Source organism: Pteropus alecto, unplaced genomic scaffold, assembly GCF_000325575.1.
Source record: "Pteropus alecto unplaced genomic scaffold, ASM32557v1 scaffold11, whole genome shotgun sequence".
NCBI classification, from domain to species: Eukaryota; Metazoa; Chordata; class Mammalia; order Chiroptera; family Pteropodidae; genus Pteropus; species Pteropus alecto.
In genome coordinates, this window is record NW_006431956.1 from 11,553,311 (window position 1) to 11,578,378 (window position 25,068).

Genomic DNA, 25,068 nt, shown 5'->3' on the forward strand with positions numbered 1-25,068 from the left:
AGGGCCCGGCAGAGAGCAGAGAGTCAGCTAAACTGGAAATGGAAAAAATGTGTATGTGTGTGTGTGTGTGTGTGTGTGTGTGTGTGTGTGTGTGTGTGTGTGTGTGTCTGTATATATGCATTTAGAAACGGGATCCACAGCTGGGCAGGATGCAGTCGACCACCCTGAGCTCCCATACATATCTGTCTGCAGGAAAGTACCCAGGAAAATGTTTTGGAACGTAATTAGAATACACACAGCTCTCTCTGCAGCTCTTGTCACCACTGCAATTTTACTTCCTTTTGTGAATTTATTATCATCCTCTCCCCCCAGACCATAAATCCCCTGAGAGCGAGGGCTTTATATGGGTTTGCTAACTGTGGCATCTCCAGTATCTAGCACAGAATTTGGCATACGATTGGCGCCTGGTGGCAAATAAAATTTAGGTCAAATTTGTAATAGGATGGGGGCCCTTGGAACTGGATTTGAATCATACAGAGGATGCTATCCAAAAGAGCTCTCCGATTGTCTTTTGGAGAGTCACCAAAGTTTCACAGTTGGGGATTCATCACTTCGAAGGAAGTCAGTCTTCATTGATACCCTGTTAAAAAGAGACTGTCACCTGAGAAGCTTGAGTCTTGCTCTGGGTAATTATTTAACACCTTACTAGATGGTTAGATGCAAGATAACTGAGAAGAACTCTCCTGAAGTGGAACACAGAATAAGGAGGTAGAGAAAGATGCTAAGGGCAAGCCAGGGCAAGAGAAAGCATGACATCACACTGCCTCCTTGAACTTCTGAAGGTGTCTTCATTTCTTCCACAAAGACATTTAACTATTATGTTCCCCCATTAAAAAAAAAAAAGTCACTTTCTGACCCTTCATTCTATCCTGTATCCTATTCCCTATGAGCCGTGACTTTTATGCCTCCACAGAAATGTGGAAGATTAAAAAAGAACCCACATGGATTACAACATGAGGACTCAACGGTTCCGGAGCGATTTGCATTCTATCCTTTTATATCCTAATCATTTTCGATCTTTCATCTTATCAGCACTCATAAATTACACATACTCCATTCAGCAGCAATGTCTCTATTATTTTCAGCATGCTTGCACACAGTTAAGCCAATCCCATAAACAACTAAGCGGGAAGTGGCTAACATTCCGTCTTCATTGTGAGCAGTGGCTTTCAGAACTTGGCCCTATAGGGACACGGGGCTTCCTATGACCGTCACCCAAGGCCCTGGGACGTGGGGACGAGGAGAAGTGAGGTGAACACACGGATGAGGTTTGGACCCCCATTCAGCCACAACAGCCCCACTTTGCTCTCTTTTCTAGTGGGGGGGGGGTGTGGCTAACATCCCAAATTCCATTTGAAGAATCGTTTCCACAGCTTTAAGAAGTCTGCAGACCCCAATCCAAAGCACTCAAAACATCTCTGCCTTTTCTTCCAATAAAGGTATGCTACGCAGCGTGACCAAAGAAACACTTGCTACAACATAATATTAAAATAGGTTGAGAAAATGTCTTCCTGAAGGGGGCTTTTCATCTTGCTAAATTTTTGAAGCTTGGGGATTCCTCAATTTACAAAGTATTCCAGAAGTTTCGTTCTTAAGGCAGAGCTTTGGGGAAGTCAGGGCTCACTTTCCTAGAAACGATGATCTGTCGTCCCAAGGCAGGCAATAAAAGCTCGATGCCCTACACGCGAAGTGAAATGTTACTGTTGCTACTAGAAGCGAAGTTGTCCTTTTGCTCCCTTGTTGAATGGGCTACTGTGGGCCAGTGGGGGCGCCTAACCACCATTTATGTCATTTCTTTGAAGCAGCTCCTCCTGTGATGTGTGATAAAACAGGAACTAGCTAGTGACTCACAGAAGTGTGCGCGCTCTCTCTCCCTCTCTCTCTCCCTCCCTCCCTCCCTCTTCTCTTCCTCCCTCTGTCTCTCAACTGCTAAGTTCCAGGGCAGTCCACGTCCATCACAACCAGTAGCTGGCCAAGTACACACGCCATCAGTCATCTACAAGCTGGATAATGCCTGTAAGCCACTGCCTATCTCCAGTTCTGAAAAGCTAACTTGTTTGCTTGCTTATTCTCCAATATTTCGCATCATTTTATTGGAACTATCTGACACCCAATACGGATCCCAAAAAAGCTTGAGAGGATCTAACGCTTAAGCAAAAAAAAAAAAAAAAAAAAAAAAATGCTGGCAGTGTTTATAACCCAGAGAGAGAGAGAGAGAGAGAGAGAGAGAGAGAGAGAGGACAGAAAAAGATAACATGTAACTATAAATAACTGTCTGGGTTGGACTAAAAATTAATTTTTGTTTTTCCTTCATTTTTGCTCATTTGGAAAGCTAATGAGCTGAAAGAAAAGAATTGGCTTTAACCAAACAATTCTAAAGGATTTCAGAATGTCAAAACTTGGAGTTATGAACAGATTTGACTCATTTAGCACCACAAATTATCAAAACAAGTAAATAAAATATTTAATAGTCGATTTCCACTAAAATCGTTGAGCTATTCAGAAATCTTGATATCAAAATTCTAAGGAAATGCTCTGCCTCAGATGCAAATCATTCAATATGTTAAAAATCAAATCAGTTGCCATTACGGAATAGTACCGTTAGGACAGGTATCTTTCCATGCCTTTGCAAAAACAGATTTTCACTTGTAGAAGTGCTTCCATCGCTCACCCAGAAAAAAAGAGGATAATAATAACGGTGAGGAGAAGGACATCTTCCTACGTGTGACTTTTGCACTTTTTGCAAAATTCTACCTTTACAAATACTACACACACTATCACCTTGTACTGCAATTTTTTGCTTACAGATCTCCTTTCTACGTGTTCCCTGAGCAAAGGGACCAAAACACTGGTTAAAAATACTAGGGGCTCACAGATCTAGATTCTATTTCAAGTTCAACTCTTTACTAAGTTTGCAAGGGCAAGTCGTCTATATTCTCTAAAGGCTGAGTGCCTCCTCTAAATAGGGATAATACTCAACACCTGCATAGGGCTGTTTGAGATTAAATAATACATGTAGAATTGTGCCCTAAATATAGTAAGACTGATGGTCGTGATGATGCCTTTACACTCCGTCCACCCCTGCCTAACGCAATTCAGCCTGTGTCTCTTGAACTGAGTTGTTTCTCCCCCACTGTCTGCCCGATAATGTCCTACGTTTCCTATCTAGAGGAGACGACATTTGAGAAAAATCTTTCCGAGAATCCGATGCCTCCCCACCCTCCCTACCGCTGCCTGGAGAACCCATGGCGTGTTGTGCATACCTCTATTCACCCCTGTCCCACCAGCCTCTCACTATCTGCGTGTCGCTGCCTCTAAAGCTTGCCACATGAGGGGGAATAAATTCACCTTTTCATAAAACAGGTCCTTTTTCCTTTGTGTTTCTAGAATCGGGCACGTGGTAAGACACAAGACATTCTTATTCCTGGGCTAAGCTGAAGGCACCTATAAGCACTAATTGAAGCAACAACAGGGGGTGGAGTGCCATCCAGAGGAAGGAGACAGGGCTTTACAGCAGATCCTTTCTCAACCTTCAAGGCTCCAGTCAAATCCCCACTCCAGCGCAGAGCACTAAGCGATCGAGCCCACGCTCACATTTCCCTTCATGAATCCTTACTATAAATTAAACACAGTCGCTCTGGGAAAGTGTGTTAGTCCTGTTTCCTCAGACGCCCTGCGAGCTCTGGGAAGAGAGGATTAACTAATTATAAATTCTTTTGCAAAGAACAAGGACATGTAATAGGCAGGAAACAAATATTTGATTGCTTGATTTAATTCTGTTTTACAATGTGCTTGAAGTACTTCTGCAGAATTATCTAATTAATCCTAACTTGATGAGAAGAAAGGCATATTGGATCTGCACAGACTAAGCCAAGCCCTGGCAGCCTCCACCGTGTGAATGAGCAAAGGGTGTTCTTGCCGGCTCTGTAACAGTGCCTTTCCTTGGCCAGCACTCAAGTTTTTGAACTAATGGCTTAGCACACAAAAATTAGCATTTTACACAAACCGAAAACTAACTGCCAACCAAGTCTTCATGGTGTTGTTAACCAACAGTAATCTCTACCTTGAGTTATATTTCCTCTAATTAAATGGACTGAGAAGTAGTCCCAAGTCCCTCAGAAGAGGGTGACAGAAACTACCATCTCCCCTGTGATCAGATAAACTTGCAAGGAAATAATTAGACCCTGGTGCAACTGAGACCTCACTACTCTCATTGAGGATGGCTACATCCTGATGTTTTCCAAGATTATCAGCTAGACATCTCTTTCCTTCACACATTCTGCTCTTCTCCCTTTTCCATAGGAAGGATTTTCAGGGATAACAATAATAACAACAACAACAATAATAATAATAATAAACCTCTACAGTCATACCATCTTTTTTTAACTTTTCAAAATGCTTTCACACCTAACAGTTGGATGCCTGCAGCCACCCTCAAGACAAGTAGACAAGACAAGGTAGACTGTCTCACTTTACATAAGCACAAGGAATCCGCGTGGCTGGCCCAAGGTCCCCACCAATGAACAGCAGCAGGGGGACGAGGACGCGATCCTCCCCCGCCATCCACTCCTCGGTGTTGTTTTCCCAGGCAAACCTCAGGGATACTGCGGTTCCAGACCACAGCATTTACACAAATATAGCAATAAAGCAAGTCACATGACATTTTCTGTTTCCCAATGCATTTAAAAGTTATGCTCGCACTATATTTTAGTCTGTTAAGTGTGCAACAGCATTGTGTCCAAAAAACCAATCTACGCACCTCAATGAAAAATAGTTCACTGCTAAAACACGCTAACCATCATCCGAGCCTTCGGCGAATCATCATCTTTTAGCGGATGGAGGGTCTTACCTTCCATTTATAAAAAATGCAGTATCTGCGAGAGCAATAAACTGCAACGAAACGAGGGTGCCTGCACCCCGGTGACCAGCGGGCTGCAGCGTCATGACCCAGCACCTCCCCGCGCCATGGCCGGCGAGAGCTGAGGCAAGACAACGTCTCTGAACGAGGGTACCCCAGATTTCTTCAGAAGAGACTGGCTGTCCCTGCGGAAAGCACTGCCGTTCAAATCCCTGGTCTCAACCAATGTGTCTCGCCATATTGAAGGCAGGTTTCCATCCAAAATGGTTGACTGGGAGCCAAGTGTGGTGTTCTAATCTTTGTTCATGCTGTCAGTGTGACATATGAAAGAAATATGAATAAAGTGACAGGATGAAAACAAAGCGAGTGGCTGGTGTGAGATACACAGACAGGGTGTTAGCCCCACACGCTCTGCAACTGGGTCAAGTTAACACCTCTTGTTTCCCCTACATATGCGGTGTGGGAAAGCTATTTATAAAATGTTTCTAAACATTTAGGACCAAATAAATCAATATTGTTGGGAAACACGTATTCTGACCAGAACTCGTTTGCTTGCCACAGTCCCACGTGAATAACAGAACCGAAAATACAGGGACAATCCGGGACCAGGAATACAGCAGATGTTCGGTGGTTTCGCCCCGCACGCCCACCCAGGCCTGCCCGCAGGCTCCACGCTGGCTGGTGACCCAGCACGAACAGCATGATGACAGGAGCTCAGACGAGCGGCCAGCCTTGCGAATGACAGTTAGCACCAATGCAACGAAAACAGGCCTTCTAGAAATTACCTGACTCTGCAATTCGCTTTGCTGCTTCAGGCGAAGATTCTCAGGTGTATCTGCCACCGTCGTGAAGGACTGCTTTGGGTAGTGTCTGTGGAGAGATTTTTTTTTAAAGAATAGAATTAAAATATTACGATATAAAACAATGCTTTCACACCAAAAGTTTCATCACTCCTTTCTGTTACAATGGAAAGAGGCGTTTTTCCTCTGAGCCAAGGTCATCTCTCTATCATCATTCTGGATCCCACCCCCTTCTGTTATAATGGAAAGAGGCGTTTTTCCTCTGAAAGGTCATCTCTCTATCATCATTCTGGATCCCACCCCCTTCTCCATGCTCATGACAGTCTATCACCCGGTTATTCCCACTATCACCCCAAATTCCAACCTCAGCTTCTCCACTCTCTGAGCTACTTCCCATCAGCCTCCAGGCTAAGCCTCTCCTGCCTCTCACTGTCCCTCCCTACACACCATTCTAGCAAGTGGCAGCTAGAATCTATTCTCTCCATTAGCCACACTTTCTGAGAAAGAGGCCTAACTCACTGTCCCTGCTCATCTCTTCATCTCTCTCCTCAGCTTTATGCATTCTGGCTTCTAGCTTCTGTTTCCAGAAGTTTCTCTGGTCAAAGTTAGAATGACTTCCCGTGGACACATCCAGCAGACATCTTTGGTCTTCCTCTTGCATCGCTTTCTCTCCCTCTTGAAATGCCCTTTTTTGGTTTCCCTTTGGTCACCAGGCACTGCCGACCTGGCTTTTCCAGATCTATCTCTCCCTTCTCTCTCCCGTGGGCTCCCCTCCGTTGATCTCATTCATTCTCATGGCTTTGGGCAAGCCCTCTATAAATGCTAATTAACCCCAAGTCTGTATCACTAGCCCAGCGTCCTCTCCTGAAGTTCAGATCCATGGGCATTTCCACGTGTGTGTATCTCATACCCACCACGAAATCGACCGGTCTGAAACTCAACTGTCCTTCATGCCACCCTGCCCCCAAAACAAGTCTGCCCGTAGTCTCACTTTCATTTATTAGTGCCCAATTGCCTAGGCCAGAAACCTGGGAGCAACCCTGACTCCTCACACATCCAATCAATCGATCACCAAGTTTGTCGATTCTATCTCCTAAGTATGGCTCAATCACATTTACTTCTCTATGTCTCCACTGCATTTTTTTTTTTTCATTACAGACCATATTTATTTTTCAGGTAACTACAACACCTGCCGGTCTTGCCCTTCCAATCTGAATCGCCAAAACGAAGGTTCTAAAATGCCGATCTGAGGAAAACCTTTCGATGGCTTCCCATTGATCGGAGAATAAAGTCCAGCCTGCCACCTTCCCCCAAGATCAGCCCTCCGCAGACTTCTCGCTCACACTCCATGCTCTGGCCGTGGAGTTCACCCTTGTCCCTCCCACCTCCTCCCCCACAGGCTGTTCCGCTGGCCAGAAACACTCATCCTTCTCATCACACTTCTCTGGCTTACCCCGCTTTATCTCTCAGGTCTCGCCTCAGATGTCACTTTCTTCAGGAAGCCCTCGTGCTCGCTCAGATGCGCCCTGGGATGCCCTTCCCTCCCCATTATCCACCTTATCGTCTCCATCTGTGCGCTCCTGCTGACGCGTCTCTCACACGCGAGGAAAGTTCTGTGGCAGCAAGAACAGGCCGTCCTGTCCTTTGTCAGAGCGCACTCAGCACCTACCAGTGTCTGGCTCATAGTATGACTTCAATAAATATTTGTGAAAAGGAGCGAAGAAAGAGGGAAGGAAGGAAGGAAGATAGGAGAGAGGGGACACAGCAATCAGCCAGAGCCTAAGAGCTCAGGCCAGGCTATAGGAAAGCTTCGCCGTGTCGTATCATGTATAGTCACACGTACGCAAACACGCAGGCATTTGCTGCCATGTGTGGGCGAGGGCTCAAACACCGATTCACGGCACTGAGGGGACATTCCTAGCTGCTGCAACTCTGTCACCACAAAAGCTGTGGAACTCAGAGCTGTTCCTCAAAGAGCCCCCCTCCCCGGTGACGTCCACCCTGCGTCTCATGTCGCGCTGTCTCAGGAGTCCTCCTCTAGGCCTCACTGTTTCAAACTCTGCTCATTCTGTAGAAGGTTCTTTTCAGCATCCCTGTTCCTGGAAAGCTGAGGCAGTAATCTCTTGTCGACGCAGATAAACTCTAAACAAGCTACGAAAGGACACCAGCACCTCTGAAGTAAGGATGAAACATATTTTGTAGCCCTGTGGAGTCAAATTCATGGTGGGAAAACATACATTAATGCCTCGTTTTTCTTGCATTCTTCAGCAATTAAATGTCCCACATAAGTCAAGTTTCCAGATAACCGAAGTTAAAATCCTATAACCTACCAGACGCATTTTTAACTATTTTAATTAACATCTTTCAAAAAACTTTTACATAATTTTCCTGCCTTCTTAGAGCGTACACACACCTAATTTAAATTTTATCGTGATTTCTTAGGGCATCCTAATAGATATTGTCAGATCATGACACGAGGCAGTCGTGCTTTTCCAGCTTACGAGGACAGGGACGGCCTAACCGGATGTGACAACGGAGAGACAGCGAGGGACCATTTCTCACACTCCGCTCTCTGCCTTCCACGGTTTTTAATTCTGGCTTCCTCCTTCTAACCCAGACTGAGAAACGAGATAGTCGAGTTTGTTCTGAACGTTGGTGAAAACTAGAGTTATTGATTCGAGCGAGGAAGCCATAGAAGGCGAGGTCTCCCCTTCTCTTTATCCCAAAGTCATGGCCTCTGCATCGGCCACACCCGTTGGGGCCACTTTTGAACTGTGCTCCCGACACGTGAGGCTGGACAGACAATGTCAGTGTGTTCTGTAAGATGTACAAGTCAGTCCTGGAAAGTTGAACAGTGATGGACTTTAATATGTAGCAACTACATATGGCTCTACTTTAAAGTTAAAATAATAGCAGCACTTTTTTTTTTTCAAAATACATTCTGTAAAATAAAGTTTCACAGAGATTTTCAGAGGACCACGATGTTTAATTTAAAATTTTTATATATGTTTTTTTAACTGCTTTAAATACTGTAATAAAAATCTGCTCTCAAATGTGTTACAGAATTAGTCCATTGAAACCCTACTGTACTAACTTACACATTAACTCAGTTTGGGGGCAACCTTTGAGGGGGAAAACCTTCTCCGGCCATTTATGTTTAATTAAAAACTCTGCTTAATTTTTAAACAGAGATGGAAACATGAACTGGGGGGTGGGGGTGTACAATCTGCAACTACTTGCCTGTGAGTACATGAATTTCCTCCACACCAGCTAAAAATAATTCTTTTTTTTTTTTTAAGAAAACTTCACTTGCCACCTGTACCTCTCGTTCTGAAGTTTCATTTCATGAAATAATCTGATTTTTTCTCACCATTTACTTTACAACAAGAAAAGGTAATAGATTTGAACTGATAAAAGACATGCATATAAATAAAACACCTCATATATGTTAGCTATTGGCATCTCATACTAAGTCCTATTTGGAACAAAGGTTATGCTGAAAAAAAAACAATTTTTAAGCTTCTGAGTTTTTTTTCAAAAGACATAATCTGCTGCCCTGGTGGCCAAAGCAGCAAAGCTACTAACATGCTGTGCAATTATATCGAGCACTATAAACAGATGGCCATGTTTCGCACTTTTTCCAATATCCTTTTCAATTCTAAAACATAATAATTTTCTAATAGTGAGTTCATCTATATCTAACATGACTTCTCTAAAGAGGCAGAACAGGAAGAAATTATCCCAAGTTTTGATCTAAGAGAAAAAGTTTAACTTAGTGTCAATAACCGAAATAATAAAAGCTGAGTGGAAAGAAGTAATTCATATCTGAAACCACTAGGAATCGTGAGTACTATAACAGATGAGAACCGGAGGCTTTGGAGATCCAAGTTACCTTCAGTGTTAGCAAAATTCAAGAGAATAAAATCTTGGGGGCAAAAATGCCTAACAAACAAGAGGGAGTGGAACAGTCTCATGAATCGGAAGCATAAGACTCAGAAGAAATGAGTGTAATGACAGAAACGGCAGCACACACCGCCTTCACTTAAATAATCACAGTAGCTGGAGAAACCTAATTAATTTTGCCAAACTTGACATATCTGAAAATCCTGGATTTCTCACTATCGTGTCCGTGTAGTAATTTCCATCTAGCCAATCCAAAAACACTCTAAAGCCATAGTGTCAACTCCCGCTCACCCATCACCCCACCTGCAAAAGAAAACCAGACACAGAATAAACTGGAGGGCCAGTGGTCCCTTGTAGGATCATAGACACTGAGAAGCAAAGCATGTTAAAATTAACTGATGCTACTATACAGTTCATTCTAGATCTTTCCAAATATTGTAGAAGGTCTTCCTATAATAGATATCTTGAATAGAAATCTTAAGGAAATAAGATTTCTTCAACAACCCTCGATGAAGGACATTTCTCATTCTTTAAAGAACACAGCACAGAAGGCATGGGGGCAAAAGAAATGGATGTTCAAAGGGAACCAGGAAAAACATTTAAAAGCATACCGAAGAAGAGGTGGGTGAATTGGTACATGAACAAATTTCCTGGAAAATATAACTTAATGGTGGCAATACGACATATACCACATTGGGAACTGGTGGAAAGAGCTGAAGAATATCGTGAAATGTTTAAGCATCATAAATAGAAGTCTCTTCGCTGAAGTGTGCAGAAATTGGATGAAGTGTATGTATCAAGACTAGGCTGACAGCTGCAACAGATCCAGATTGCCATGAAATGCTACATTCAAAACAAACAGAGAAAGAATCAAGATAATAACAGAAGACTACGTCTGAAATAGCTTAAGCTAGGTCACAGAAAGAACACTTGCAATTTTTTTTATCTCTGTGAGATTCGGTTGATAAGAATATAGGAAAAGTTATATGCAAACCAGTAGCCTACAGCTGGGCAGAGTGAAGACAGCAGTGTAAGCAAGTGGCGACTTCCACAGAGATAGGAATGAGAAACACTATTGGATGAGAGCAAGAATCCAAGACCTTGGGCTTTTTATCCACAGCCTGGTGGTCACGACAGCACTGGAGCCTGAGTTTGAACCTGGCTCTTCTATCTACTAGCTGTGTGTCTTTGGGCAGGTTTCTTAACCTCTCTGGCCTCAATTTCCTCATCTGTAATATCAACGTAATGATAGCACTTCTTAGGCTTGTTCCAAAATTTATTCTTGTAAAGCATTTCAAACAATGTCTGGTTCATAGTAGGCACTCAATAAAGTATCTACTGTTAATAACAATAATACTATTATTACTACTACTAGTACGACGATGACTACTTTCTCTTTGCTCTACGGCAAAATGACTTAACCTCTGTCTCATTGCCTTCATCTCTCTAATGAGGAGAAAGCACCCCTAGCTCTCTCACAAAGTTGTTGCTAAAACCATATTAAAGAGCCTTATTAATAGAAACTTCTGTAAATGTGAGATATTAGTAAACCATTTAAACATATAAAACTCAGATCTTCATGAATTTATTTATTGTAAATCTTGTGTTAATAGTGTGGTTCTCAACCACCTTCCCCGGAGGACATTTGGCAATAGGCAATGTCTGGGGACATTTTTGGTTGCCACAATGGGAGAGGCGGGGGTGGGGGAAGGGAGGCAGGTGTTATGGGCATCTAGTGGGTGGAGATGCCCATACATCCCATAATACACAGGACAGACCCCCGCGCTCACCCCAACAAAGACGTCAGTAGCACTGAGGTTGAGAAAGCCTAAATAATAGACATAAATCTCTAAAGTTAGAGGAGGCCACAAATTCTAAGACTGCTAGCTCTTTCTGGCCAATCTCTAATCTTTGTTTTCATTCTCATCTCCTGACAAGGCCAAATGGCCCACCGTCTCCCCCTAATCCTTTACCACGCTGCATGTCAATCACCCCTGTCTGAATCTCCTCTCTCATGAGCCCTTAATTCTTCCCTTTCCAGTTTCTGGTTTACCTGACCACTATTACAGCTCCACTCAAACTAGAAAATCTGAGAGCAGAACTCAGGTGTCAAAAGAATTTGTCAGTATATCATCATTTCCTTATGGTCAGTGTGCAGTAAAGAGTTCATAGAGTAAGCCTGGATGTTGGATTTGAAAGCCCAGCTTACAAGGCTGGCCCTTGGCTGGTGTCCAAGAACCTGGATTTGGGGAGAGTTTCGCCCCTGTTAACTGAGGAGTACAAACACTGTGCCTGAGCTGTTTGTACACACAACGTGGTTTACGTTGAATATTTGCCTTTTTCTGGGGGTCTGGAATTTGGGTACCTGTCAGGCAGAAGGTGCCTCTGTGAACAGCCCCCAATAAAGATCCTGGAAACTGAGTTTCTAACAAGCTCCGTTGGTCATCGACATTTGACACGCAGTCACAACTCGATGCTGGGGGACTTAAGCGCCTCCCGTGCGACTCTTCTGGGAAGGGACTCTGGAAGCTTGCTCCCGGTGCTCTCCGGACTTCGCACCAGGCACCTTCTCCCTTTGCTGATTTTGCTCTGTATCTTTCTGATACAATAAATCACCGCCGTGCGTATGGCTGACTCTATGCGGAGTCCTGTGAGACCCCCTAGAGAGTCATCAAATCTGGGGGCGGCCTTTGGGACCCCCGACAAAGGCCCCTGTGTGCCCATTCATTCATGGAAGACGCGTATTAACATTTTAAATATATTATCTACTTTTTATGAAAATGCAACTTTATCTCTTAAGAACATTTAGATGGCAAGAGTTCAGACCTCGCATGATTAAAGTGGCTTTTCAGCTGTGTCTTTCTGAGTGCGCTGAGCGCCCTATGACTGCTCTCAACCGCCTTTTCATGCTCTGATTTAACCAAGGAAGCGATTTCATCTGAGAGCCAAGGTCATAATTGTATTGGATGGTGGGTCGAGGACAGATTTAAACATAATTTTAAGCACTTCTCCCATTTTGTAGCAATGATGATGATTTCATCATTCAAAATTATCTTTAAAAATTGAAAAATAAAACATTTTTAAATAAAGAGACCCTGAGAGAGATTACTACCACCAGATCCTCTATGAAGTTTCTTATAAATAATGCACTTCAGCAAGAAAGAAAATTATTCCAGAAGTACAAGCTTAAATGCAAAAAGGAATGGTAAGCAAATAACATGGAAAGTGTGCACGCACACACACAGACACACACTCATGTGCACACGCCTATACACAGTGTGGAATAATAATAACGTCTACCATCTGGGATTTTTTTAAAGACAAAGTTAAAATACTGGACAACGAGATGGAAAGATAGTATGAAAGTTAAAGTATTCTAAAGTCTTTCTATTCTTCATAAGAAAGGTTAAGATATTATTTTATACTTTGCTTAAATTTAGACTTTGATAAAACTTTAAGGGTAACTGCAAAGAATGGAAATACATACATAAATTCAAATCCTATAGAAGGGAAAATTCAAATTTTTTAAAAGAGCCAAACTCTAACTCAATACAATAAAAAAAGAAAGAAAACAGTGAGAAAAAGAAGCAAAGAATAAATAGAACAAATAGAAATTTAACAGTTGGAAGAAACAATTCAATAACCACAAAAATGTAAATGGGTTAAATTTGCCAGCTAGAAGGCTAATATTGTCATACTGTTAAATTCTACTACAAAGCAGCTATATTAAAATGAGACAAGTATGGTTTTAAAAGAAAGACATTATTAAGCATAGATACACTAGATAATCAAGGTTCAATTCACCACAAACAAGTATCATCCTACGTGTGTAAATGTATGTCTGAAAAAAATTTTACGTGTATGTATTATATATGTGTGTGTACGTGTGTGTAGGTGTGCGTAGTATATATGTGTGTGTACGTGTGAGTACGTGCGTGTACTTCCGTTTCTACATTGCGTGTGTGTAGCTACGTGTCTAAATGTATGTCTGAAAAAAAATTTTACATGTATGTAGTATATATGTGTGTGTACATGTGTGTAGTATATATGTGTGTGTACGTGTGAGTATGTGCGTGTACTTCCGTTTCTACATTGCGTGTGTGTACGTATGCATAAAAGCAGAACGTCAATATGTGCCATACAGAATGGGAGCAGAATAATCGATGGAAAGGAAAACTCTCTCTGTTGTGACATTGACACTCGTGGGCTCCTCCCCCATCTGACTGAGCTTCCCCAAGGATGCCTGCATCTGAGTCCAGATGCAGCGCATCCTAGTGCAAAAAGGCAGCAGCATGAAACCAGAGTGGGGGCAGAGAGGCAGGAAGAGGAGGGAGGAGGGAGAGAGAGAGAAAGAAAGGCTACGACCCAGACTGGGACCGACCATCGCATGCTGGACATGAGAAACAACCACTAACACTACAAGGACCTTCCAGAAGAAAAAGTGTTGGCGGGAGGGGCCCAAGGAGCCCCGCGTCCGCACAAAGGTTTCCAACGCGAAGGCACAACAGGAACAAACAGAGCACAGAGACACACAATCCAGGCCTCGCTATGAGACTGGACCAAACCACACACTCTTGTGAAGGGATGGAGGACCCGAGGGATGCGTGAGACGGAGCCGCTTCAGACAGAAATCTGGACAGGTGCATTTACGCAGATGTCGCGCTGCGTTTTCCCCAAAACTCTAACGCCGACAGATTTGTTTAAGCGAGACCCCCTTTGATGCCTAGGAAATCTGAACTGACGCCAGCTCGGACTTCCCTTTGTAAATGCTTTTGCAGCCTGAGCTCGCTTTGCCAGACACATCGGGCAGCTCCTTCTAATCACGGCCTGTCCTACACGGAACCCGCATCTCAGAGGGCTGACCGCCTAAGCCAAGCACTGGGCTGTCATCCCTCGGTTCTTCAAGGGCCAAGCCTGGGCGCCCACCTTCTTAGTCTTCATTCGGATTTCATCCACCAAAAGACTCTCTACCTTAAAAGTCACAATCATTGTATTGGGAAGATGTTTCGTTGGTTTAAGAGCCATAAAGGAAAATGGCATATCATATGGGAAAAGGAGAAAACCTGGAGGTTTCTTTCCCTTGAATGAATGTTCTTAGTAAACTTCATAATTATTGACAATTTGCAAAAAATAATCCTACTTTGGTTATCTCTTCAGGTGTGTAAAACTGTATAAATTAAGAAATTCTCATATGAGATGTTTAAGACTCAGGTGATGAGTAAATGAGTAAATTCTACATTATTTCTACAGATACTCCAGCTTGAGTGCTACCAGTTAACAGGTAGAGGCATTTTAAGATAACATCTTTGTTACATGTTGGACTCAATCTGGGCATTTTCTACCGACTAGAACCCCCTAAGTAAAAATTTGTCAGTGGACCCTCACCACTATTCAACATCAGCCAAAGATATAATTCTCATGATTTTCCTTGGGTTTCATGTGCTTCTTTCACTATCTGACTATGTCACTGCTGTGCTGTCTATTCAAGAATTTCCTTCCACAGCCATCCTCTCGTTCTTAATTCTATCACTAACCTTCTTCCCAGTAGCATCCCCATAAACAACTCGCACAGAATGCGCTGGCTGCAAAACATCAATTTTTATGATTAAAGGGAAAAAAAGACAGTGAATTAAAGAAAGTAAATGGGAGACGCTTTTCAGAGAGGAGGCTTATGAGAGCTGCCGGTAGATCACATAAAAGCGAAAAATGGATTATGATAATGCGTACATGTAATACAAGCCCCAGCTGAAAGGAAGAACAGATGCAAACGCTTGCTCTCTGAAGGGCAGTCAATAACTTGTCTAACGATTTACCAAATTCTCTTTCTGGCTGGAAGGGTCAAGCGACTTGCCACCTTTTGATTTACTTCCGCGGCAGGACTTCATTGTAACTTCCATGTGTGTTTACAAAAGACGGCATTATCAAAGGGATTACACGGTAAACCTGACCCACTGCACTAGGAAATGCTTCTCGGCTGTTGGAACATGTCACCTAGATTTTGAATTGCCATGTCAAAGGTGAGAAATTAATACACACACACACACACACACACACACACACACACACACACACTCACACACTCACACACACCCCTAAATGTTGTTTAAGAACAAGATAAGCCGGCAGGAGACTATTCCCTATGCTGTTGCCTGTACTGACCATAGGAATGTAGAAACGGAAGTATGCATGGCTGAGCAGCCCTGTGATTTGTGCCCAGGACACCAAATGGCACTGGTGATTGCAGCCCAGAGGAACACATGCAGATTTGGGACTCAAGTATCTAAGACATCACTACAGTCTGAAATATATTAAAAGCAAAGTCTGTAAGAAAACAGAAAATTAGAAACACTTTGAAAGAGCACATTATATTTCCTTTGTTGAAAAAAGAATAAATATAGTACCTACCATAAATGCACACTCTCAATAAAAATAATTATTTAAAGCCTAAAGAAAGAGGGAAAGCATAAAATAATCCTGTTTTTAAGAGAAGATCTATGCAAAATTGAAGAATGGCACCTTACACTCAGCTGTGTATTTTCCTTAAAAATTGTATATCCTCACAGACAAATGTATCACTGAACAACAAGTCAAATAAATTGTGGGAAACCGATAATGAATGACAACAGGGACAACCACTACTGGCGTAATGGTCTATACTTATCCTGTGTGCGACCTCCCATGCTCAGGACAGACAACTCTAATCACACCACTTTTTCTGGAGGGTCCAGAAAGACCCAACATTCTCCTCAACACGGCACCCTTGGCAACCACTGCCAAACATCCTAGACTACAGGCTACATCTCTCTGCCATCTATCGATTCCACCTATTTGACAATTTGCAAATCAGTTGTTTCTTAACTTTTCAGGCAATACAAATAACTACAAGTAACTAAAATCTAATTACCCACCAGCCTGCACTATGCAATTAGAGAAATTTTCTTATGGAGGGGGGATTTCTTCAAAAACACTTCAGTTCCAAACTATGTACATTAAATTCATTTCATATGTTGCAGAACAGGCAGATTGAGGGAAAACAAAAGAAATTATACCAGAATTGGCATCTTTTACATCAGCATTGTTGAAGAAAATGAACTAAATGTTGCATACAACATTGCCAACTGTCCCTGCCTGTCTCCCCTGCCTCTTCAGAAAAACTCACTAGGCAAGTCACATTCCCTTCCTACGGCCCACAAAGCAGAACCTAACCACAAAATGGATCAACTCTTCTTTCAATGTACTATATTGATTATATAACTAAACTAAAACCCAATAGATCATTAGACTTCTGCTGTGTTCAGTGACTTGGATCAGGAGAAAGACATGCAGGTTTAAACCTTTATCATCACAGGTTAATGGCAGAGGAAGAAAAGACAGAATTTGTGAAAGGTCTGAATGAAGGGCCATATTTTTCCAGAGACATAATTATCACTTTCAAAATTGGAACTTCAATATGTTTGACTCATGTTGCCTCAATATTGTTGACTCAAATGGCAAACCAAGCACCTTCTACTTATCTAGACTATTTGGCTTCTTTTTCAGCCATAAAAGTGGACAAGACAGCCAACGTCCCCCCACCATTTAAGAAAACCCAACAGCAAGAAAGAAAAAAATAAAGATGTAAAGATGAGGGAGAGAGAGTGTGTGTGCATAAGAGGAGGAGACAGATGACTCATGCATGAACACTCTGAGAAACGTTCGCGTGGTTATTACATTCACTACTTTTGATACTACAACATAATCGAGTCACATCAACAATATGAGAACAAATTGCTAAGGAAATAAAAGGAAATCAGAAACACCAGCGAGCTACTAGAAAATTAAAGAATAGAAATACACTTGTTGAAATCAGTGGCTCACATGAGCTGGGGGTGGGGGTCGAGTTGACCACAAAGGGGAAACAAGAGTGAAGTTTTCAGAGTGACGCAAGTGTTTGTTCTGTATTTTGATGGCGGTGGTGGCCACCTGACTGTATGCCTCTGTCAAAACTCTTAGGCCCACACTCCAAAAAGAGTGAATTTAACTCTATGTAAAATTCAAAAAGTGAATTTAAAAATATACAATTGTTGAAATAAAATAGCCAATGGGGAGATGGAATAATGGGGTGAACAGGCAAACTGGTTTTCTTCAAAATAAACCGGAGAGAAAAAAACTCAAAGAGATAGACAATATGAGAGAAAAGTTAAGAAATCTGTAAACAAATCCATTTAATAGGAGGTTCGAACAAGGGAATAAAGAACCACTTACAGCTTCAGCTCTAAAGGGCGAACTAAGTGCCCAGCAGAAGAAGCAAAAAAATCTCTCTCAAATATATTCCAGTGAGACTTCAGAATTCTACAAATAAAGAAAATCTGCAGAAAGCTTCTGGAGAGAGAGGGGGAAACAGTTTGCCCAGAGAGTTATGATAGCATCGGTCTTCTCATCGGCAAAACCATGCCTTTGAAATCTTAAGGGAAAATAGTATTATACCCTATCAAACTCTGAGTACAAAAAAAAAAATGACATTTTTCAGTCAAGCAGACTCAAATTTGCGACCTATGCACCCTCTATTTAAAAATATTAATATAAAGCAACTGAAGTGTCCTATGATAGATGATTGGCTAAAGAAGCTGTGGTACATATATACAATGAAATATTACTCAGCCATAAGAAGCGATGAAATAGTGATATTTGCGACAACATGGGTGGACCTTGAAATAATCATTCTAAGCAAAATAAGCCAGACAGAAAAATTTGAAAATCACATGATATCACTTATATGTGGGATATAAACTTAAAAGCAACAAATGAACAGGACAAACAAGCAGAGACTCATGGACATGGATAATGGACTAGTAGTCACCAGAGGGGAGAGGGGAGAGGGGAGGTAGACAGGGGGAAAAAAAATTTAAATCATTTCTTCAATTTAATTAATTAATATAGTTTTTTCCATGATAACAAAAAAAATGTAAATATACCAAATTCAGTGGCAGCTGAGAATGATCTAAAAACAGTGTTTTTAAAACGCTGACTAGAGCCCACTGTAAGAAATGCATCTTTCCCCACAGCCCAGAACACACATGCGTATATACAACAGAAGTTTCAAAACAATACCTACATCTGTTTTATGTGATGTCTTCTAATGTTTTCTACTTTTTTCTAGTATATTCCTTTCTTATTTTCTAATGCTGGTCTTGACCCACTAAATCAATGTTCTGACTCAGTAACAGGTCCAATTCCACAGTTTGAAAAACACAGTACTAACAAAAGCAAAGCCAATAAAATGAATGAATGAATGAATATAAAAAACTTGAGGAGCCACTGGACCTGGACTCATGGGATCTGTCAACTGGCAGAGGTGTAATGGCATAGGATCATGGGGCTGGAAAATATTTTTGAAATACCAACTGTTTTTTGTTGTCCCAGTACTTCCCCTCCCATCTCACCCACCTCTCACTCACTCTGTCTCCTTTCAGAGTTCACAGATAAAAGAGAAGAAAGCAGAAATGGCCAGCTAGTCTCTGCTTTGTACGTCCTGAAGCCTGAAAACCAGTTGAAGAGATTGCAGATTGTGCTGGGTGACCCTTGAAGGAAAAACATCGCAGAGAAAGTGCTCTTAAGAGAATATCATCAGATGAAAAGGGAAGAGGAATAAAGAAAATAAAGGAGACTGTGCACCCTCGGCCAGGCTCAGAGCCTCAAGTCCAGCCCCGACAGGCAGTGGCTTTCAGCGCCTGGGACCACGGTCCATACAGTGCCCTAAGGTACACTCTGAGAAGGGCACAGAACCACTAGAAACAAAAAGACCATGGATGAAAAAACAAGGGACACCTCAAAGGTGACCTGTGTGGGCCTGGGCTTGACAACCAGACAGAAAGACCAAGACAGGGCGTCCTCCAAGGTCCTGGCAGTACATGAAACCCCCCTCCCCCAATAATTCAGCCACAATCCCAGTGAAGAGATAGAGTCCAACGTGTGCTTATATTAAGCTTTCATCTCCCCACCGGAATGAGGGCTCACTAGATAGGAACTGAGTTGTCATAGGAAAATGCAGTGCCAGTCCACGTTAGGACTCAGACGACAATTACACTTCCTTCTGAATGGACCAAACCACACACACAGTTCTCCCATGAAGATTATTGCGTAGGCTATACTTTCTGTGCTGTTTCCATAAGATTTGGTTTTGTAGAATCAATCTACAAACAAAACACAGAAAACTTAACTGTAAGTACTGCGTAAATGTAAATATTATCAATATATAGCTTTTAATTGCTAAAATGGTGAATATCGATAAAAACAAAAGCTTTCTCTCAGTCATTTTTAAGAGTTTAAAGGAATCCTGAGATGGAAAAATATTGAGGACGAACTGATTTAAAGCACTGTTAGTGAAATGTTTTCTGTGACTTTAAAATCACAAACATTCGTAATCAACAAAATTATTTACCAGACTGAAGTAAAAGTGACACAATAAAGAACTCTGGTTTTAGTCTAGATTTTTCTTACTCCTGAGATCCAGAAAATTCAGATAAAGAAAATAATTTGAATGCTTTGCTTTAAAAAAATCTTTTAAGGATTTTTTTGTCTGAATTTTCAGATTCTAAATCAGTAAGATTCAGTTTAATGAGGTGGTACTTATTAATAATCTAAAAAGATTTCAGAGGTTAATAGTAAATGATTTAGATTTTAATTACCTTACTTATTATTATTTAATTTTTCAACAACTAATTTTCCCTCTTAACCCAAACCCCACGACCTCCATTGCAGCCTTTATATTCAGTTTATATTCAGTTGTATTTTTTGGACTCTGAATAAATAACCTGCCAGTTTCACTTTAAAGCTACAGATGCTTCTGGTATCAAAAGCTTATTTACAAAGATATTCTGGCATCAATACTGCAATAGCTCTGTGAAGACAGAATAAAGATGCCAATCGTGCCAATAAAACTGAGGAAAGATTCGGGCTAAATGGAAAAAGTCATGGAGAAAAAAGGGAATTCTGACTTGAAAGAGCTATCGTTTTTACTTTAAAAAATAAAATAAAATAAAAATGGTTATGTTAATTTAGTTTATGGGCCCTTATTACCAACTTTCAGCCCATTCTTAAATTCATTTCATTTTAAATAACTAGGATAGTTACACATAGAGCCTTACGGCATTCCCTTTATTATGCAAGATTTAACACCAATAATAACTGACATTTACTGAGCACTTACTATGCAGCAAATCCTGCTCTCAGGACTTGTATCTAATATCTCATTTAATCCTCTCAACAAGCTTTGCAGTAGATTATCGCACAGCTACTAAGTGTCGGACACAGAAATCTAACACAGGTCTGTCCCACCAGCGGTGTGCTGGAGCCAGCTTGCTCTGGCTTGTGAGATCTAACTGTTAAATTTGGGAGGATTTTGTGAGCAAGTTGCTAAATACGAGCACTTTTAAAAATTAAACTATAGAAACTTAATTATAATTAAATAAATTATATCACAAGCAAAGGCGACAGATACTCAAATCTCATCGCTTCCTAATTATTTTACTACATTGTATTATAATCTATGCTCTTGACATTATTTACATCTGCCGTATCTGTAAAGGAAAACACCATATAATAATTGCTATTGTGTATCTCCTTCCTGACTCCATGTTCTGTGATGTCAGGTTGGTGGCTTGAAATTAACCATGGTGGGAGTATTTTCACCACAGACAATGGCAAACACTGCAAGTCAGGCCTTTTGTTCCCCCAGAGAGCTGGTTTTCAAACATTTACCAGCACAACCCTGGAATCCTCCTGCAGACCACAAGCTCTTAACTTTACAATTTTCTCTGTCACCTGATAAGCGTTATCCATTAATTTTGATTAACAAAAACAAATGGTTTCCACAGGGAGGCTCTGCTTTAAACTAGAAAATTAAACCGCATGAAAAGTAAAAGTAGTTCACACCACTGAACCATTTAATTAAGTTCTCAGAGAAAAATATTGCCTTTTTTGGTTCAAAAATAACATCCCAAGAAATAAAGGAGGGCGGGGGGAAGACTGCTCTGTAAATAAACAAGAAAGGAATTTATTTCCAAAAATATCTCCCTATAACCTATTTTTTACAACTTCTAGTAAAGATTTAAATCCAACAGTAGTTAACTTACCCAAATATAGTGAATTTTGTACCTTAAAAAGGGTCTGAGATTTGAGCTCAGTTAATACCTCTCCTCACTACATAGTATCACTCTTCCATCTGATACTTCATATCCAACAGATGGTGGAGCCATTTTTAATGTTTTCTTCCTTCAATAAAATGGAGCAACACCAACCAGTTGTCAATCGACAAAAAGACAGCTCTTGACATTGACTAATTTAGAAGCAATCTTGTCAGAAGTTTGAAAGCCTGCAATCATAAAAACCCAAATCTTCAAGCAAGCTTTCCATGCACAATGAACAAGACAATTAGCTCCTTTCCTTTAATACTTAATTTTCCCATTTAAGACAGAGACTTGCTAGATAGCAGTCTCCAAAATTTAATTTTCTCTGTAAGAAAATAATGTGATGTGACTCATCTGTGCACATAGGCACATATACATGATTAAAGGAATTTTCTCATTAATTTATTTATAAACCAGATATTCTTTTTACTCGAAAAGAATTATAATGGGAATATTTTAATATCATCGTCTTTCCTACTGAGAGAGTTGTATGTGTTGTAACTGTCACTCTCAGTAAAATATCTGTGAGAATAGGACACAGGCCTCCCAAATCTTTATTCTTCCAACAAATAATTATTAGGTATCTGGTAACAACGTTGTTATATTTGTTCAACATATATGATTGTGTATTTGTTTTCTGTTATCACCAATCAAATATAAAATAAAAATAGTTGCCCCAGTTCGGGGTGAGAGGAGAGAATTACAGCAGTTCCCCTCTGACCTGTGGGGGATACATTCCAAGACCCCCAGTAGATGCCCGAAACCACAGATAACACTGACCCCTATGTATACTATGCTTTTCCTACCCATACATACCTATGATAAAGTTTAATTTATAAATTAGGCAATTTCATAGATAGAAGATACATTCTTACCGTGGATCTTAGCAATCTCAGTATACAATTTTTTTCCCTTTCCTTATTTAAGTCGAGAACTTTTATCTTTTCACTTAAAGAAAGCACTTTCCGGCGTCTCTTTGGCATGTCCGAACTGTCGGCATCACTACTTTTGCACTTTGGGGCCATTACTTGGTAAAATAAGGATGACTTGAACACAAGCACTATGATACCTTGACAGTCCATCTGATAACCCAGAGAGAGGGCTACGAAGTGACAACCGGGCAGGAAGTGTCTAAAGTGTGGAGACACTGGACAAGGATAATTCACATCCTGGGCCAGATAGAGCAGGATGGAGCAAGATTTCATCATGCTACTCAGAATGGTGCGTGATTTAAAACTTATGAATTGTTTATTTCTGGATATTCCACTTAATATTTTTGGACCAAGGTTGACCACGGATAACTGAAACCACCGGGTAAGAAACCACGGATAATGGGGTACATCACACACTGACTCAGCAGACTATATCACAGCACACATACCACTACCTGAGGCTGCTTTCTACAAAATCGGCTTTAAAACAAGGCTAAGTTTATTTCTTTAAACGGAAAGTTGGGGTTGGATAATATGATCATAGACCAATGTTCCCTAAACAATGCTCCGTGGAATACAAATTCAATGGGATGCTAAAAAAAAAAAAAAAAAAATGTAAAAAAAAACAGGGGGGAAGGTAAATGCTCTGTCATCAAATATATTTGGGTAATGACGCATCAACAAATTTAAACGGGATATTTATTGGACTTCTCAGACTTGGCCCTCTTCAGCCAAGATCTTACACGAACAGTGAGTATCCTTAGCACACATCCTGAGATGTGCTCAGTGATCAGTCCTATGGCCTCAGTATGTAGCCTGGAAAGGAAAGTTTAAGAGACTTAAAAATTTATATAACTGTCCACAGATTCTTTCCTCGGCACTGGGATTCCCAGCCTGATGCATCTGCTTTTCCTTTTCCTTGAATGTGCTCTGCCTGATGTCTGTATAGTCAACACCTGCCAACACTTTCGGCCTCTGTTCATATGTCCCCGTTTCGTAAACCCTTCTTTGACGCCCCAGCCGCCTACTCAAAGCAGCTCTTGTGCAACTCACTTGTGATAACCCAGTGTATCAGCACTTGTGTGCATGCTGCTGTCACTCATTGCCTGTAGCTTCCTGCGAGGAGGGGAACTTGCAAAACATACTGGATTAACGGGTGAGTGACTGGAAGACGGATTCACTGAAAGAATGACACAGTAAACAGCTCATTGGAAACTGATGAAGATAAAAAGGTGTAACTGGCTCAAAATACAGACATTCTCAGAAGAATGTTAATTATAGATGATTTTGCTAAAGCGAATATTAAGCTTTTCCAATATGTCTGGATTACTATAGGCTTTCATAAATTGTTGAAATTCAAGTTGTATTTTTTACATGCCTTAAAATTATTACTCTGATTCAGTACCACGTACTTATAGTCGGTAATCTTTTTTATGGTTTTTAAATTGCAGGAAATGCTACAATAAATTAATAGAATCCAAAATTTTATATTCAGAGATTAAATCTGACCACTCAAGTATTGAACAAATCATTCATTGGGAAATTCAATTTATACATTTAAAGAAACGTGGTCCCTTTTAGGTGTCACAGTCCTAGTTTTGCAGCTCTAACTGCTGAAAACTAAATATCCAGGAAGAAAAAAACACTAGTGACCTCTGTACTCACAACCTCAGAAGACACCAAAAAACTCTGCAAATGCCCAATTCCTTAAAAAGACAAATCCTCTTTGGCCAAAAATAAAGGCAGAAATGTGACTTCCTGCTTTTTTGCCTCCTGCTTTTAAAATATTTGTATTCTTTAATGCCAGGTTATAAACCTAATTTTAATATTTTTTTATCATTTGCCACTTCCTTTTAACAATTAAAGGGGGAAATGTTCATTTTGGATGGTTAGTATAAGGAGTATACTAACCATCCAAATTTTTAGTCCATCTCATAGTTTTATATTTTCAAAGAAGTATGACTTATAGAATAAAAATTTTATGAATCTGTCTGCTAAGCAGCCTTTCCAGATACACTGGTAGCTGATCCCTAACTTTATCCTGATAATGAAAAAGCCACAGATTTCAACTGTGGGAAAAAAAAGCAGGGCATCTATTTAGTCCCTGTTAGTCAATACTTTTTTTAATGTCTTGCTGATTTACACGAACAAAAATAAAAGACTGTCGCAAGCTCTATACATTGATAACGGTCATGAGCAAAGTGATGATCGGCACACCCCCGTCAAATGTCTGGTAGTGCTTGAAGGAATCGTATCCTCTCTGGGAGCTCTACTCCCAAGGACAGGAATTCACTCGATAAGGGACTCCGCCACATTCTAGTTATTTCAAAAGAAGGATCTATCAATAACATAGTTCACATTTCTCCTAAGCTCATTCAATAACAGATCACTGTGTGTTTAATATCTTC

General features: G+C 40.8%; 1 protein-coding gene across 1 annotated transcript in view; it reads right to left on the minus strand.

Moving 5' to 3' along the window:
* Positions 1-25,068, minus strand: part of LOC107195330 (LIM zinc-binding domain-containing Nebulette) — a 161,641-nt gene that overhangs the window by 44,939 nt on the left and 91,634 nt on the right. The window contains exon 3 of the mRNA XM_025043485.1: positions 5,644-5,728. Coding sequence (XP_024899253.1) covers positions 5,644-5,728 — 85 coding nt within the window. The remainder of the gene's footprint in view (positions 1-5,643; positions 5,729-25,068) is intronic.